Consider the following 17,981-nt stretch of genomic DNA (forward strand, 5'->3'; position numbering starts at 1 on the left):
CAAACACAAGGACAAAAAACAACATGAACTGCTAATGACTTTTTCATGATTTTAGTCAAAGTTCACATAAAAAAAAATCATCTTTAACATTAAAGGTTAGCTTTTACTCCACTACATTCATATATTTACAAACAAGTTAGCATTTTAAAAACAAATATAAAAAAACTGGCACAGAACTGGCATGCAACTGTTTGAGATTCACTCATGCACATTCAATATCGCATACTTTTGTACAAAGGTTTGCCACACATGCCTTATGAAACTGATTTAAGCTTTAAGTTAAAGCAAGAAACCTGAACAACATGCTCTGATACAACAAGATAAAAGAAAAGCTCTTAAACTATGCTCACAGAAAAATCTTTAAATGTTGACAGAACAAATATGAGGTTTTTAGAAGAGAATCTGAGCATTATCCCTGTGGAATTCTGTTTTGACAAAAGACAGACACTAAGAGGCTCTTAAACCTCCAGCACAATAACTCTACATGCACACACAGTATCTTGTCACTGGGACACTACACTTGTGATGAATGAGATACATATCAGAGGTGATCCAAACACAGAGAAGTGGGGTTACAGCAAAAGACAATAATGGGTTGGCTGCAGTTTTATGAGTTAAAGATGTACACAGCAAAATGGCAGCTCTGCTCACTGGCCACATCGGCTTTGTTACAACTACTTCCTGTTGACATGTCTCATTAATACAGGCTCTCATGAGGTTCCTGTAGAGTCTGTTAGAGTAGTATGGGAGGTAGAGCCTTCAGCTACCAGGCTCCTCTCCCGTAGAACCAGCTCCCACTCTGGGTGCGGGAGGCAGACACCATCTCAACAAAAAGAGGAACAAAAGCATGGACTAGTTTCTTAACATCCTTTTGAGACCAGATGTTGATAATTTTCATGATAATGTGCAGGTAGAAGAAAGCGGTTTGTCTAAATTTAGAAAGGACAAGTTCTAAGCCATAACTATCGTTAAAAGGATACAGAATTTTAACTAAGTGATAAGATACATCAGGCTTCATAGATATGTAAAGTTAGTTGTCATCTGCGTAACAATGGAAGTGTACAGTATGTGGTGTTTTCTGATAATGCTGCCCAAAGGAAGCATATACAATAACACAAAGACTTTGTAAACAAATTGGAATCTATCTGATAAGTCATTGGTAACTTTTAAAAGTGGTGTTTCTGTGCTGTTATGGATCCAAATCCTGACTGAAAGTCTTCATACAGACATTTCTTGTACAAGTAATCTCATATGTGCTGAGCAACGGCTTTTTGAAGAATTATTGAAATAAAGGGAAGATTTGTTTAGGGTCTATAATTAGCTAAAATATCTGGATCAAGAACGTGCTTTTTAAGCGGAGGTTTAATTACTGCTACCTTAAAAGTCTGTGTTACGTAACCAGTTAATAAAGACATTTTTATCTGATTTAATATGGAACTGTCAATTAGAGGAAAAACTTTCTTAAAAGGTATAATTGGGATAGGGTCTAGTAGACATGTTGATGGTTACGAGGAAGACATTAGTGAAATGAAAGATCTATTGAAGAAAAGTTACTATACAGTGCATCTGTGTTATTTGTGGGAAGGAGGTGGTGAATTTTTTTCCTGATGTTACAATTTTATCAGTGAAGAAGCTCATGAAATCATTACTGCTAAGAGTTAAAGGAATAGATGGATCAGTAGAGCTATGACTCTTTGTCATCCTGGCCACAGTGCGTAAGAAGAACTTGGGGTTGTTTTTATTTTCTTCTATTAATGATGAATAATAGGAGGTTCTGGCATTTTGGAGTGCTTTCTTGTACGTAACTGTAAGGTAAAGCGCTTAAACTGTACTCTGTACCACTCAAAGCTCTTAGAGTGGTCATCAAGACTAGAAAAGCTCTATATAAATACAGAGCATTTACCAGTTACGTTATTAGACTGTCTTTCCAGGCTAGATGAAAATCATCTTGATTGGTGAAACGCCACTTCTTTCCAACTTCTGTGATGTCCGTTTTAAGGCCTCTGTTTGAGAATTATACCATGGAGCTGACCTCCTCTGATTTACTACCTTCTTTTTCAGAGGGGCGACAGCGTCAAGGGTCACCATGTGTTTGCTCATTGTGGGAACTGTTGGGTTTCTCTATAATTCTGTCAGGTCTCAATCTTACTGTTTGCTTTGAGATAATGTATATAGTGGTTTGGCACAATGCAAATAAAATGTCATTAAATTTAATATTGTAGTGGGGAAGCAGTGCAAACAAAAATGTGTTAATCACACCAACAAAAAGAAGATGCCTCACTTCAAACATGTAATGGAAAAGTGTGGCTTCTGCTTGTCATTAAGGGAAGACTGACGTATATCCTCTTTCAGCTCTCACATAATCTGGCTTTAAGGTAGTCAATGTTAAAATACTAAGAAGTTAAATAATTTGTTTAACACAGAGGTCAAAAATGTCCACAGTGATAGACTGAATCACAGTGGAAACCAACAGCCCATAGCTGCCCCTGATATTGTAAAGATGAAGGCAGCAGACTTAAGAGATATGAGATGCAGGTGATGGTGGACCTTGAGGGAAGAGCAGGGCTTCAACACAAACAGGACACCTCTTCTGATCTGCCTGATCTGTATTCTTCATAGACATGAAACCATTCATATTCAGTAAACCAAGAGTGAGGTGTTAAATTTACTCCAATGACAAAGGTGGGTAATCAAAAATCAATATTCACCAAGACCTGATTATTTATTGACAGATACACACTCTTTTCTCTCTAAGGGCATCAATGTTCACATCCATTTATATGGGAGTCTGACTGGCTCAGCTGCAGTAGGATTGGCAGCACAAACGTCTAACTTTTACGTCAGTGTTTAGACATTTCTTAAAGGTGATTAGAGTAAAGTTAGTATGGTAAGAGTTTTGTCGAGCTGATATGAAGCAGCATGTGACTCCTGTGATCAGTGGTTATTTAATTTTAATTAAAAAAAGGATAAGGCCACTGGAACAGCATATATTCTTTTTACACCAGACACAAAGGCCCTCTGACAGTCTTAGTCATGCTTACTGCAAAGTGAAGGACACAGGTCCCAAGAAAGAGGCAGAGTTTTATATGTCAGCACCGACCAAGACTCAGGGCAATTTTAGGCCTTTTACATAATATCAGCTTGATATCATTGATATCCCCTTTAACTATCACTGACCACTGAAACTTAAGCCTACAGGTCCAGAGTGATGCACAATGACCAAAGCAGTGCTGCCTCCAGATTTGTGGAGCTTATTGTGTGTAAAGAGCCTTAGGGGTCTATGTGCACTGAAATATGGTTATTTAAACATGATATCTGTGTACATTATAGCTTGTTAGTTATGGTAAACAAAGGTGGAGATAGATGTGCATATACATGCCTTTAAACAATAAAATGTGAGTCTGTGCCTTGACTGCACAATGTACTTCAATATTGTACCTGTTTTCTATGTTTGTTTTTTGTTCAGACATTCAAGTTTCTGCCTAAGCACCTCTCAAGAATTTATCAAGAGATGAAAAATAAGTGTGATTATTCATTATTTAATCATGATACTAATGTTTTGAATCTTGATCTGACCTTGTGGTAACTCAAGTCACAAATCACAAGGCTTCACATCAAACTCTGTCACCTACAGCTACGTTTCACACATTTATCACAACAGCAGCTGATATAGAAAAATAAATATTATATATGTACAGGTATTCAATGACATAGTACATGGATTACGGAATGACACATGCAACATGAAATCCTAAATATTAAAAAAGACAGCTGCCTGATCAGCCACATCAGTACATTTAACTGTATACTGCCTAACTCCAGCCAATTAAACTTTGGGCCTGTCTATTCATGAAGTGACGGTATTACTGCTTTTAGACATGCCCTAAACTTTCAATAATCTCTTGAAATTCTCTGGAGAACGCAACTGTTGGAGTGAGAGGCTCCAGATTTTCTCCGGAGTTTCTCCAGCAAGCCTCCTTGTAAAAAGTCGAGAGAATGTCCGAATGAGCCCATGTAAGAAAACAGCAGGAGATCCTCTGCAGGATTCACCGCAAGCACGTGGACATGTTGAAAAAGTTGGGCCATATACGTGGAAGATGTCGAGAGAGCTTTTGGTTATAAGGGTCGAAGCAGCTGTTGATGTGCTGTAAACAAAAACACGTAATCTCCGCAACAGAATGAATGCGTTATATCCCCCCTCCATGCTGCATCACCCCTCACCTGAACGCAACAGAGATTTCTATGTTGTTGTGAACACGTCCGAGTGGAAAATCTCCTGCTGCTTGCTCCTGTGTGAAAGGCAAACTCTGGAGAAATTCTCAACCTAATTCTCGGGAGTTCGTGTCTAAAAAGGGCTTATAGGAAGATAACAGACAAAACAGTATGCTCATATGTACATAGAGTTGATTAGGTGTATATGTTTGTGTGATGATGGACACAACTGTTACTACCTCATGTATAATGGGAAAAACTAAATCAGAGCAAAACAGTTATTTAGTGTGTGAAAGTATTGCAGCTGCCAAGTTCTGTATGCCTTCAAAACCGATGTAGTTTTTGGCAAACCATGTTAATTTAATTTATTTTCTGTAAAATTTAGACTGAAAAGAGTGATATCATACAAATCAGTGATAGTGCTTTTTAAAAATTACAACCTCATGCTGTGATAACTGTTCATTGTTATAGGATAAAAGAATAAAGTATAATAATGATAATACACTGCATTATGTCGCAGCACAATCTAAACAGCAGTCAGGATCCTTTTTGAAGACCATTGTCAGATTTCAAATACCACTTGAGAAAAATAAAAAGTGCTGATGATTGAAAAAGTCAGGGAGGGGCTTTGTGAAAGTCCCACAGTGCTGCTGAGAGAAGTGGGGCTAAAGATGCTTTCGGTTTCGTTCCATGGCACCGGTAAGTTACAGATGTTTCCTTCACAGCAGGCTGTGCACACCTGGGCAGGAAGACACATCATAAACAATGTTCAATTTAACAACACAGTGCTAACATGCTAAAATAGCAAATAAACTTTATCAAGGCATTCATATTTCCTTTATAAACTTTAGAAAAATGTCAATCTAGCACTCCAATTTCTGATACAACAAAACTGTTTTAGTACAACTACTAAAGGGATATCTACAAACCAGAAGGTTGGTGATAATTGCTATTATTATTTAACAACCACCGCAGTCTCTGAACATATTTTGGTTTTGAACTGTCTGTCAGACGAATGGACATGTAAAAGTCTGTCATTTCTTGATCATCAATTCTGTTTTTGTTGTCTACTTTTCTGTTTTTAGAGCATGCCATATGAAGTTTTTTTTCTTGCTTTTCTTTAACTCACTCATCACTGTTTATTCGTCCTCCTCTTGTTTCTTGCTGCTGTGTATATCTTACTAACTGACAGAATGCTAATCGGAATTGCCAGATTTGAGTGGCATGAGATGATATACAATGCATGCAATTGTGAGTTTCCTAAGCCACTAAGCAGTGATGTAAAGGCTAAAAATGTGTGCTTGAAAATAGAAATGCTCATTTATGTCTCCATAACATTGACTTACACTGATTTCCTGGAGACTTGCTCTAACCTCAATCATAGATACTACTTGCCTAACTTTAACACTTTGGCCCAATCCCATTTCACCCCTTCTGCCTACCTCTACCACTACCCCTTGTTTTCGAGGGGTTATCTTGCCCCTTGAAACTGAGTCACAAGGGTTAGTGGTTGAAATCTTCCCCTACGAATTGGGACAGCCCTTCAAGAAGCCGTTACATCATCAGTAGTGGTCGCGAAAACCCGACATGTCATCAGTAGTCGTCAATGTAAACAGACGCGACAAAACATTTTGCCAGGGATGTCATTGTAATAACATTGTTGAGATATTAAATAAACCAATGCTATTGCTTGCAGTTACTGAAGTGACAAACCTATAATATCCAAATAACATCTGTGCTAATGCAGGTGAATCAATGACATTTGAATTTGAAAAGCTTGGATGCTCAGCATTATTTCAAAGATAAATCAAAAGCACACAGCTTCAGGCTACTAGCAGTGTGAAGACTAGAAACAGAATTGAAACCAAGAGCACGACAGCAGACAATCTTAACCGGAGATCAAAAAGACAGTCAGGGGTCAAAACCAGGATATCAGTCCGTACAGCAAACAAATCCGAAGGGGCAGGCAAAAGGGAATCTAATATCCGAAAGGGGTAGTAATCAGGTCAGGAACAGGCAGGCAGACTACAGGAACTGAATCCTGGAGAGCTAGGCAGGAACACATTAGACAATCTGGCGGCGAGTGAATGCAACTAACCGGTATAAATACACAGAGGAACTAATGAGGGAATGGGGAGCAGGTGAGTGTGTGGGTGGGGAGACTCAGGTTAAGGGAATGAGGTGAGGAGAGGCTTGTGGGAGTAACTGGATCTGCAATGACGGAACAGAGACAGGATTAAAATGAAAGCATAGCAGACTAGGTTGTGACAAGCAGCGGTCTGTATGAAACCCTGCCAGGATGCTTCCTTATTAGAGGAGCAGTTTAGTTCAGTAACATTGCTGCTATAAGCTGGTTTATTCAAGTGCATCATGAAATTATGTGAAAATATGTGAATATCATGCAAAAAAAAAAAAAAGATTATTGAAACGATATTAAACTAAGATACTACAATAATTATCGAACATTTTTAATCCTTATTAATGGAGAAAATCCTACATTTGTGGGTCTCTCTCCCAGCTTGCCGGTGATTCACAAGGCATTCTGGGACATTATCAAAGCCCTGGATTTTTGTCCCCATAAGGAAGACAAGCCATCATAATGTGAATAGTTTGTACTAGTGGTTGTTTAGTAACAACAGTATGAGTAATACCCCACAACATGAGTAACACCTGGACCACACACACACACACACACACACACACACACACACACACACACACACACACACAGATTTTCTACACTTCCCCACCTGTTTTCCTTCATGATCCCTTTCAGTGCATCCTGTGGAAAGACAGTCCTCCAGAACCACACAGCGTTTGGTCACTGACACACTACTTCCTTCCCCATCTATTGTGTGACGGGTGTAGCAATATGTGGCTTCTGAAAAACATTAGAACCCAAGCACAAACAGTGGCAAAATAATTGCAGCACTTGTACCAGTGCCTACTATATATACGGAAAATATATACCAGATAAGCATACGTTTGCAAAGGTTAAGTCATTTTAATGAGTGAAACCAGGTGATATTAGAAAGAGCAGTAGCGCACTAAGGTTGACTTACTGTGGTTATGGTCACTGAAGGCCGCTGTACACTGAATAAAGCAAACCCATGGGGACAGTATGAGTTAAAAAAAAAAAGATCACCTGGGGCCTGTGTCCTATGAAGCTGATTCAGTTCTTAGTGGTGTAAATCACCATGCATGGTTGCTGAGCTGCTAACCTCATGCATGTTAAGTTCGAAACAATAGATTGATATTGGTCAATGTTCAAACTACTGAACAATCAGATCATCACAAAACTAGAGTCATCGATCTACAAGATCCTGGCAAGGACCAAAGAGCAGGGATGGGCAAAGATACATCCAAATGTATTTTTAAAATAAAATATCAAATACCTTTATTGTAAGTGTATCAAAAATAAATATATATGCCTATTTGATCTATCCCTTCAGCAGTAGATTAAGACCATTTTTGGCAGCAACAGCTTATGAGGCATGCCATAAATCTGACATGCAACCAGTCACTATAAATAGTATGATCTACAGTAACGAAGGGCCTACCTTGAATCAGCAACACTGAAGACAATGACAAACAAGTCATTCATAAGCAGACAACTGATAGCCCCTTTATCCACAGCAACTAAGATGATGTCTAATTACCATTGTGAACTCTTGTGTTTATTAAAAAAAAAATTATAATAATAATTAAGTTTAGTTGCACTTATATATGGCACTTACATTTAGCACTTGTGGTTTGGCTTTTGTGAAGCAAATTGTACTTTGATTCTTGTTGTTCTGGGTTTGTACCCTCATGGTTGAATGCACTTATTGTAAGTCGCTTTGGATAAAAGCGTCAGCTAAATGATATGTAATGTAATGTAATGTAACTAGTTTCTAAGTAATTCACTGATCCATCTTTCAATTGCCCATGCAGTTATTTCATAACAAATCTCACTTTGTTGAACTGGAGTGAACTACTTCGTAGTTCAGGCCCTAGGTAATTACACAGGCAGTTCCCGGAAACCCACAATTTCTCCCCCTTATTAACAAGGGAGAATTCAATTTACCAAATTCTGAGATCTACCAACTTGCCTCAGAATTCTGCCCTCTCTGAATTTGGCTTAATGCATAGTACAATGAGGCTAGATGATAGAACAACATGAGATGAAGATCACCATGTCAAAGGCAATGCAATTCATAGGCACAAAACAGTTCCATATTCACAAAAACTCTATAATACTGAATATGTTGCATAGCAAGAATGTCACAAGAATCTCACACATTTGTTGGTTTCTCAGGAAGACTCCTTAATGGGGTAACACTAATATCTCAAACCACTTTACTGATGGCACATTATTTAAGTGGAAGGATAATAGAATTTCTAAATTATACACTAATGATTAATTTACCAATTTCAACAACTATCTTTTTAACAGATCATGTACAACAACTAGAAGAACTATGGAGACATTGTATTATAATACGCTCTTAAATAGAGCTGGATCCAAAATTGTGTGAAGTAGGGGACATAAGTGACATAAGACTTTATTTACTGGCTAGTGCTGCAATGAAAAAAGAAATGTTTCACAAATCTGAAAATCCATCATTGGCATTGGCGTAATGAGCTTGTGTCTCACTGTAAACCTGAAAATGTTGTATAATGTCAGAAAGAAACCTGCAACCTTCCAGAAAACATGGGGGGGGGGCTTTAAATAGAATTTTTCTTCTCAACTTCCAACTCCTTCTGGACCAACACCAACTTGATATGTTGATGTGTTTATATATGTGCATGAGAGTGTGTATATGCAGAAAATAAATAAACAAAAAAAGCACATGGGTATATATTGCATTGAACATGGGTGGTTTTATTCATTTACTTATTTTATTCAGTTTTTTTTCTTTAGTTTCCCTCTTTATTTATAGTTAATGTTTTATTTGTATGTTTATGATGTAGGCTATAGCGACTAGGTTTCAAATGATATTCTTTATCATGAAAGGTACAGCTGCTTTTGCTCTGAACATATTTTTGCAACTGCATTTGGTGATATTTGTTTGTGTATTGCAATGGTACTGTAATGTGATGGTCATTTCAAATCTTTCAGGGACTTTTTACATGAATAAGAATGTTTTGCCAGGAGTCTTACCAGGTGGGCAGTACATGTCTGGTGCCCAACGATTGCACTCAAAGTTATCTTGTGAATCTTCACAGGTGAAGCACTTGAATCCACCAGGAAAAGGAGGACCTGTGAAAAGCCAAAACCATACAATCAAATCCAACCATGGAACATCGCACTAAATATAATGTCTGTCTGGTCATTCTCTTCTTGTGCTGCTGTGTCTTGCTCTGTGATGTTTGGTTTTTCCTCTGCCTCAATCATTAAACAGTAATTGGCAGCGATGGAGGGGAGGCTTAGCAATTTGGAAAATCACCCCCACACCTTGAAACCTTCGTTATCTGTAGTTTGTTTCTAGCCTAAAAGTCAGCTACTGAAAGTAGTGATGCTAGCACAAGTAGCGATGCTACCATGCACCCCCCACATACCCTTGGGCGAGAGCTTGTGTTCAGCATGTGCGTGCAAACATGAAGGGAGGAGGATATCAGAGGACATTTAGGCTAAAAACATGGTGTAAATGACGCTGTTTCGAGAATTTGAATGGCGGGGCTTACAGACACTTGGAGCAATATGGAGGACTCCAAAAGTGTTTTGTGGACTCAAACACTTCACCCACACCTCCATCGGCATAGTGGTGAGTAGATAATAGGGAATTTAAATTTTTCGGTAAACTATCCCTTTAAAACCTTCCATTTTAATTAAGCTTATAGTTAGAGGTGATTCAGATCTGTTTTGGACCAGCTCTTTGTTAAACTGCTTTAGGATAAGATTGTTGGGGAACACATGATGCATTGAACTTCGCTTTCCTCCTCTTCCTCACATTAATGTCTGATCAATACATGATGTTTCTGACTTCTTTCCAAGAGTCCTTGTGCTTTTTATCATTGCAGGATCGCAGCTGCGGCCACATCCCAGATCATGGATCGTGATTGTGATGGTAGATTGTGATCATGATGGTGGATCGTGAGTATGATGTTGACTGATTTAAATACTTGGTTATTTACTCCTTTATTAGGTAGTGGTCCATCTCTCCCACTTTCTTAACCCTTGTGTTGTTCCTGGGTCGGATTGACCCAGAGTGTGTGTGTGTGTGTGTGCGTGCGTGAGTGCGTGCGTGTGATCATAGGCAAGCCCTGGCCGGTCAGGGTTAGGGTTAGGGTGACCCAAGGATTGTCATTATCCAATTCTCCTGGGGTAATTGAGACCAATGGATTGTCATTCTCGATTGTCATGGGAGGGGTCATTTAGACCCCCAGAGAGGGCGCTGTGGTGCTCTGTGGGGTCATTTAGACCCACACCTGATTCCAATTGAAATCAAGGGGGGTTCATTAGACCCACATATAAGTCTCAGTGTGCCACTCTCTCACGGACCATGGCACGATGTCGCGTCAGGAGCGTTTCACCAGAGAACAGGTTCTCCAACAGCTATTCTCCCAGCAACCATCCTCTGAACCCGAAGAGGACGCGAAAGAGCCAGACCGAGAAGCGGACGGACAAGGAGATGGAGAAGCAGACCGAGAAGCAGACAGAAAAGCAGACCGAGAAGAAGACAGAGAGGACGGCGACGGAGACGGCGACGGAGACGACGGCGATGGCGACGGTGACGAAGACGAAGACGAAGACGACGACGGTGACTACGAAGACGACGACGGTGACGAAGACGAAGACCCAGTGGGTGATGCTTCTGCAGATTCTTCATCCTTGGAAGAAGAAGAAGAAGGAGGACAAGACCACGGCGACACCACTACCACCACCACCGGACTCGTGGAAAGAGAGACCTTCCCGTCAAGAAACGGGGAAATAACATGGTCCTCGAGGGCGTATGGCCGAGAGGAGGGCCACTGCTCCTCCTCCTCCTCTTCCTCCTCCTCTGCTGCAGCTCAAAGCGGGGTCCCCCCGGGCCCCACGATCCATGCGACGTCCCGCACCGGTGACCTAGCCTCGACGTTCCGCCTGTTCATCACACCGACGGTAGAGAACATCATCCTGGAGATGACGAATCGGGAGGGTCGTCGAAAATACGGTGACGAATGGAAAGGGATGGACGAGACCGACCTGCGCGCCTACGTAGGGCTGCTGATCTTAGCGGGCGTGTACAGGTCCCGGGGCGAGGCCGCCGCCAGCCTGTGGGACGCCGAGAGCGGCCGGGCGATATTTCGTGCCACGATGCCCCTAAAACTCTTCCACATGTACTCCAGACTGCTGCGCTTCGACGACCGCGAGACGAGACGCACGAGACGAGTGAAGCTCACCGTGGTCGGCACGGTTCGGAAGAACAAGCCCGAGCTCCCGACCGGGCTGCTCGCAGTCAAGGGAACAGAGGTGTTCTCATCCAAGTTCGCATTCACGCCCACCGCCACTCTTGTGTCCTACATCCCAAAGAAAAACAGGAATGTGGTGCTCCTGAGCACACGGCACCCCGAGGCCGACATCAGCGACCGCGAGGACGGGAAACCGGTCATCGTCCTGGACTACAACCGCAACAAAGGTGGCGTGGACAACCTAGACAAGGTGATCGGAACGTACAGCTGCAGGAGGATGACCGCGCGCTGGCCCCTGGTCGTCTTTGACAACATTCTCGACGTCTCTTCCTACAACGCCTTCGTGATATGGAGAGAGATCAACCCAGACTGGATGCCGGGCAAGCGGAACAAGCGGAGGGTGTTCCTAGAGCAGCTGGGAAAGGCTCTCGTGACTCTGTTCATCGCACGAAGGGAGCGCATCCCCTGCACGGACGCATCCGCCGCGGTTGTGAAGGCTGTAAAATCCGCCGCCACCGCACAGAGAGCTGTTGCCTACGACGCTCGACCCGAGTGTCCAGCCTCCTCCATAGCCCTAGCAGCAGCCCCGCTGGGGGCGAGTAAGAGGAAGAGGTGTCAGATATGCCCCAGGAAAAAGGACTGTAAAACTCACACCGTGTGCCGCGGGTGTAACAAATACATCTGCAAGGGCTGCTCACTTGTCTATTGCCCTACGTGTGCGTCCTAATATGGGGTGGGCTATGTGAGGGGGCCAACAGCCGGGGGAAGCAGGGACAACACAAGGGTTAATGACGTTCTGTTTTCCTCTTCCCTAATATTTGTCCTTATTTCGTTTTTTATGTGTGTGTGTTAGGGTTAGTACATGGTCTGTGAGTTGTTTGTGTCATGTGACTGTAGCTGGATGTTCGTTGTGCTCGTCCTCAGGTACTAGAGAGAAAACAAAATTCAACACTTTTCCTTTACATGTTTTGGCCAATGTGAGTGTAACACTGCAGTAACATGTTGTGTGCTATTTGAAGGAGGACACTCACTCGCATGGTGAAGAAATATGATATCTTGTTCCGTAAAGTCTCTGGTGTGGGAGCTTTTCAGAAGATCCATGATGATGGTCAGCAGTAGGACCCAGGCCACTGCAGGCCAGGGCTCCATTGCTGTTTACTAAGGTTTCAGGCATGCAGCTCTCGGATTGGTAAATGTCAGCACCTGTGAAGTAAAAAAATAAAACCACATCTTTAGATCATGGCTCCAATGTGCTTGAATGGCTGGATGGTCTTTTAATAAAACATTAATTCACTTTTATTTTCCTGATTTATGGTCTGTTTACCTAATTTACAGTTTGGATGTTGATCTCCAGTGTATCTGGTCATTGCTGTGGTGTTTTTGCTTTGCACTTTGTTCTTACCAGACAGCATTACTAGTGCTGTGACATTCCTGTGACTGTTTAGTCATCATGGCTATTATTGCTCATGATTTCTACTTTGCTTCTATTAAAATACACTACTATAAATTAGATTTGGGTTCTATGGCTATGTTCTCCCTTCATGATAACTGTACAGAGGTGAATCTGTCTGTGTGTGTTCATGTGTGTGTCTGTGCATGTGTGTGTGTGTTTGTGTACTAAATTACTCAAAAACTAATCTGCTGAGTTTAAAAATATTCAGCAAAAAAGGAAACGTGGCCAAAGAAGCTTCAGAGTAACCATTATTTTTTAAAAGTGAGTGAAGAGAAGGAAGAAAGGGCTGTTGATGCTGAAGCTTGGAGCGATCCTTCACTTTAATGAAGGGGCCTCATTCAACTTTGAGTGTGATGTCACACTCCCTCCGAGTGGGAGGGTGGAGGAGCCAGATTGAAACTGGGCCAAAAAGAGGTGGTGAGACAGTGGGGTAAGACCAGTCTGTATAACTCTGTCAATGAAGTAATTTTACTGTTTTGAACCCTGATTTACAGAATGCTATTGGTAAGATGGTAACAAATTATATAAACTTATCAGTAAAACACAGATAAAAACAGACCATTTGCATACAGAGTTCAGCACAGTACAGACTGTGTTTTGGCACTGCTCAAAGCCCGATACACAGTCATTGTAGTTGTACATGTAATACAAAAAAAAGTTGTGCAACATGTCCCTAACTTACAGATCGAGTAAATTTGGTTGCATCCTAACATTTATAAGTATAATTAATTTTATTACTTTGGTAGGGTGACACGAAGTCTTCTTTGACTTAGGTTGTAGTCTGAAACTGGGACATACCAAATGACACTCAGCACACAGTTGTGCTACTGCTTATTGTGTTTCTTCAGTGTAAGCCTTTATCATCTGTTGACGTAATAATCTAACGTGTAATAAAAGAATCGTTCCCAGGGTAGGAGATTTCTTCATCCTTGTTTACTCCAGAGCAAGGAAGAATGGTAAAGTCCAGAACAAGCAAAAGAAGCCAACGGAGCAGTGGCTGAGACCAGTGTCATCTATCACCCTGCAGGTAAAGTAAGGGCAGAACAGACCCACTGTGAACATTGACTCATTAAACAGCTTGGATACATGGGAGAGCTTGTCCCATAGACAACAAACTGCACTGACATGGAAGAGAAAAATGGAGCCAACTAAACATTTGTCACATCCACTTGACTCCTCTCCTTTGTGCACTTTTTGCCAGCACAGCCAGATGCATTGAAGGCCCTGCTGAAATCTGGATGAGCTCATTTTATTCAAGCGAAGTCAATGAGCAGCTTACAAAGAGCTATATAAACATTCCAGACAGGTTCATACTGTGTGCACATAAACTTATTCCCACACACACAGTCACACATGTATCACTGAAATTCCCTGACAAATATTTTAATGAGAACAACGTACTGGGACATGCTCTCTATTGCTAGATATTATTAAACCATGGAAGAGAGCATAACAAATTCAGAAAGCTAGTAGGAAACAGGAGCTCAAGTTAAACAATTCTAAAATGGCCTTTTTACACGATTCCATGCTACATGGATCATTGTACTAATACACTGCATGGCCATGGATATAAAGTACACCAATCAGCCACAACAATTAGTATTGTTGGCCTTCCTACTTTTTATGTTTGCCGTTATGAGAAAAAATTCAATGCCCAATCAGAAGTCAACCATACCATGATTTTCCTAGCCTATTCTATACTTTTTTACAATGTTAGTTTGAAATTAGCTAACTGCACTTTCTCGTGCTTCACAGAGCTGTATCATAGTAACAGCGTCTATGAGTGGGACCTGGGAGATGGCTATCTACATCTTGAACACCCCCTCTGTTTAAATGGTACACTAGAGCTAATGTTGCAAAAGTATTTTAAGTAACATATTATGTCAATACATGAACCAGGTAATGGAGGACCCAAAAATGCACGGATCACAAGGCAGAGTAGTAGATCAGGCAGTGTAATCAGTCCTGGGGTCTCATTTATCAAACATTGCGTAGGATTCATACTAAAAGTGTACGTACGCCCAAAAGCCGGAAATGGCGTATACTGCTGACCAATGGGTTTCCACGGTGAGTCCTGACGGAGTCACGGCATCAAGCGATGAGAAGAGGAAGCGAAACTTTCTGACACTGACATCGAGGTGTTTGTTAGTGAGGTGGAGGTGAAGAGACATTTTATGGGACAGCAGTGATGTCACTAATAAAGAAAATACACTGATACTCTGCAGCTGCTGTGGATAATACAATGTGTGAGAGTGAAGACGATAGAAAGAACGGAGCCTGAAGTAAAAAAAAGATCACAGATCAATAGAATCTATATCAGCTGATCAGACATCGCTGAACCCTCATCTTCCTCATTCTTCCATTCGCATGCACACATCACACAGAATCACGCACCAGTGTCACAACAGTATTTATTTATTTAGAGAGTCGGACCGATTCCCTCACATCAGTGGATCCTAACCTCCACTCTGGGATATTATTTGGAAAGTTTCTTAATTTCTTGTAAGTGATCTCCAGTGCGCTCTGTGCGCGCTGTGCCTCTGTGCGCCTGATGGCACAGTCCCGTTCACTGCAGTGAACTGATGATACACGCACAGTGTTAGAAGATATTATTAAAACCTATTAATGACTCGGCTCCGTAACTCCGCTGTTAAATGGAATCCAAACGTAATTTGCTGTAAGTTGTTTTATATATTTTTTAATGAAAAGGTTCGTGTGGAACAGATATGTTGCGGGAGCACAACTAAGCTGTTGGTTTTAATGTAAATGATGAATTGGATCAATAATCTGCTTCAGTTCACCACCGGTGAACCCCAGGGGTCTCATTTATCACCGTTGCGTACGCACAAAACGGGGCCTGAAACGTGCGTACGCCACTTCTCACGCAAACGTTGGGATTTATAAAAACAAACTTGACGGGAAAATTTGCGTATTTCCACGCAAACTCTGACCCATGCGTACGAACGTTTTGGAGACGGGAAAGTGGCGACGCAGACGTGAGGTGGTGAACTGAAGAAGATTATTGATCAAATTCATCATTTACATTAAAACCAACAGCTTAGTTTTGCTCGCGCGACATTTCTGTTCCACACGAACCTTTTAAATTAAAAATATATAAAACAACTTACAGCAAATTACGTTTAGATTCCATTAAACAGCGGAGTTACAGATCCGAGTCATTAACAGGTTTTAATAATATCTTCTAACACTGTGCGTGTATCATCAGATCACTGCAGTGAACGGGACTGTGCCATCAGGCGCACAGAGGCACAGAGCGCACAGGAGATCACCTACAAGAAATTAAGAAACTTTCCAAATAGTATCCCAGAGTGGAGGTGAGGATCCACTGATGTGAGGGAATCAGTCCGATGCTCTGAATAAATAAATACTGCCGTGCCACTGGTGCGTGATGCTGCGTGATGTGTGCACGCGAATGGAAGGATGAGGAGGAAACGAGGGTTCAGCGGTGTCTGATCAGCTGATATAGATTCTATTGATCTGTGATCTGTGATCTGTTTTTTACTTCAGGCTCCGTTCTTTCTATCGTCTTCACTCTCACACATTGTATTATCCACAGCAGCTGCAGAGTATCAGTGTATTTTCTTTATTAGTGACATCACTGCTGTCCCATGAATCGCTCTTCACCCCCACCTCACTAACAAACACCTCTTCTCATCGCTTGATGCCGTGACTCCGTCAGAACTCACGGTGGAAACCCATTGGTCAGCAGCATAATTTAATATTCATGCTGTGCTTTGCATTGACCATTTATGGTTGAAAGTGGGCGTGTGGAGGGCGGATTTGAAGGCAGATCCACGTACGAACGTTTCCAGGTGGACTGTGATTTATAAAGCGAACATTGCGTTCAAGTGTGCGTGCGCACGGTTTTATAAATCGGAATTTCCTTTGGCGTACGCCATTTCCGGCTTTTGGGCGTACGTACACTTTTAGTATGAATCCTACGCAATGTTTGATAAATGAGACCCCAGGTCGGTACACAGGTAGTCAAAAGGCACGAGGCAACGGTATCAAAAGGGAGCAGGCAAAAGGGCAACGGCAGGAAAAAAGGCAATTGTCATACGCTAGGAAACTTACAGGAAAACAATGCTGGAACGAGGTGACACTAGGAAAACACTAGGAAAATCTCTCACTTTCTTTTGCCTTAACATTTGGTCCATTTTTTGTAATAACAAGCAAAGACATGGGATGTAGATAGAGCTGATGTGGTTCAAATGAAGCCTACTTGCTGAATAATGCTTACCTAGCTCAGAGAAATGTAGCTATTTAAGGCTAAAACAGAATTCATTGAGTGTGCTCATATATTTGGTGAATGGAACTAAACGGCTCAGCTAGCAACTGCTAAATTATGAACGTGAGTATTGTTCACTCACGTTTTATGGCACTGTTTTACAGCACCCGGCATAGTGGTCCAGCATGGCTAACGCTAGCACTAGCAATTCAGATGCAGCATCACGTACTGTGTTGGTATGGGATACTTTGCTTTTTCTCTTTGCTGAGGTTTAAACAATGAAGTTGTTATTCTCCTGGATTTTTTTAGGTGCAGAGGCTGGTCCTTTTTCCCAATAATCTTAATTAATCTATTTTATGAATTGAACTGCATAATTTGGTTCATGTGTGGGCTACAAAAATGGCCATTGCATCCCTTTCTGATTAATATGACAGATTGTTTAGGTGATAACACACATACTGACATTAGTTTTTCTTGGCTTTTAAAAATTATTCCTGACTAAAGTAGGCCTAGTATGCAGTAATTCATCTAGTTTGGGAAGTGGGCCACAGAAATGGTTGAGGACTGGGGATGGATGCGTATGAGTAGGTTCTGTTGAAAGATAACACACAGCAGCTCATTCAAAAAATGTAAGAAATTAACATGAACTACTTCATTTAGATTTTTCGGATTGTGAACTTTTGAATCAATACA

General features: G+C 41.4%; 1 protein-coding gene across 2 annotated transcripts; it reads right to left on the reverse strand.

Annotated features, from left to right (window-relative positions):
- Positions 1-504: 504 nt before the first annotated feature.
- On the reverse strand, positions 505-13,386 carry LOC117754495 (ly6/PLAUR domain-containing protein 6-like). 2 transcript variants are annotated; one of them, XM_034573367.1, is made up of 4 exons: positions 12,618-13,386; positions 9,356-9,454; positions 6,963-7,093; positions 505-4,951 (listed from the first exon to the last, which is right to left on the reverse strand). In XM_034573367.1, the coding sequence occupies exons 1-4, from the start codon at positions 12,733-12,735 to the stop codon at positions 4,775-4,777; spliced, it is 525 nt and encodes a 174-aa protein (XP_034429258.1). In that variant the 5' UTR covers positions 12,736-13,386; the 3' UTR covers positions 505-4,774. The 2 variants fall into 2 exon arrangements, 1 of the variants encoding a protein (XP_034429258.1); XR_004612439.1 differs by lacking the exon at positions 9,356-9,454.
- Between the last annotated feature and the right edge of the window lie 4,595 nt (positions 13,387-17,981).

This window comes from Hippoglossus hippoglossus, chromosome 21, assembly GCF_009819705.1.
Source record: "Hippoglossus hippoglossus isolate fHipHip1 chromosome 21, fHipHip1.pri, whole genome shotgun sequence".
NCBI lineage: Eukaryota > Metazoa > Chordata > Actinopteri > Pleuronectiformes > Pleuronectidae > Hippoglossus > Hippoglossus hippoglossus.

Bases quoted from the DNA above. Each gene is read 5' to 3' on its own strand.
- LOC117754495 (XM_034573367.1), bottom strand. From the start codon at position 12,735: ATGGAGCCCTGGCCTGCAGTGGCCTGGGTCCTACTGCTGACCATCATC. The intron at 9,455-12,617 runs GTGAGTGTCCTC...GGCTTTTCACAG, and splicing joins CATATTTCTTCACCATGCGA to GTCCTCCTTTTCCTGGTGGA. The intron at 4,952-6,962 runs GTGGGGAAGTGT...CTTCCTGCCCAG, and splicing joins GGGATCATGAAGGAAAACAG to GTGTGCACAGCCTGCTGTGA.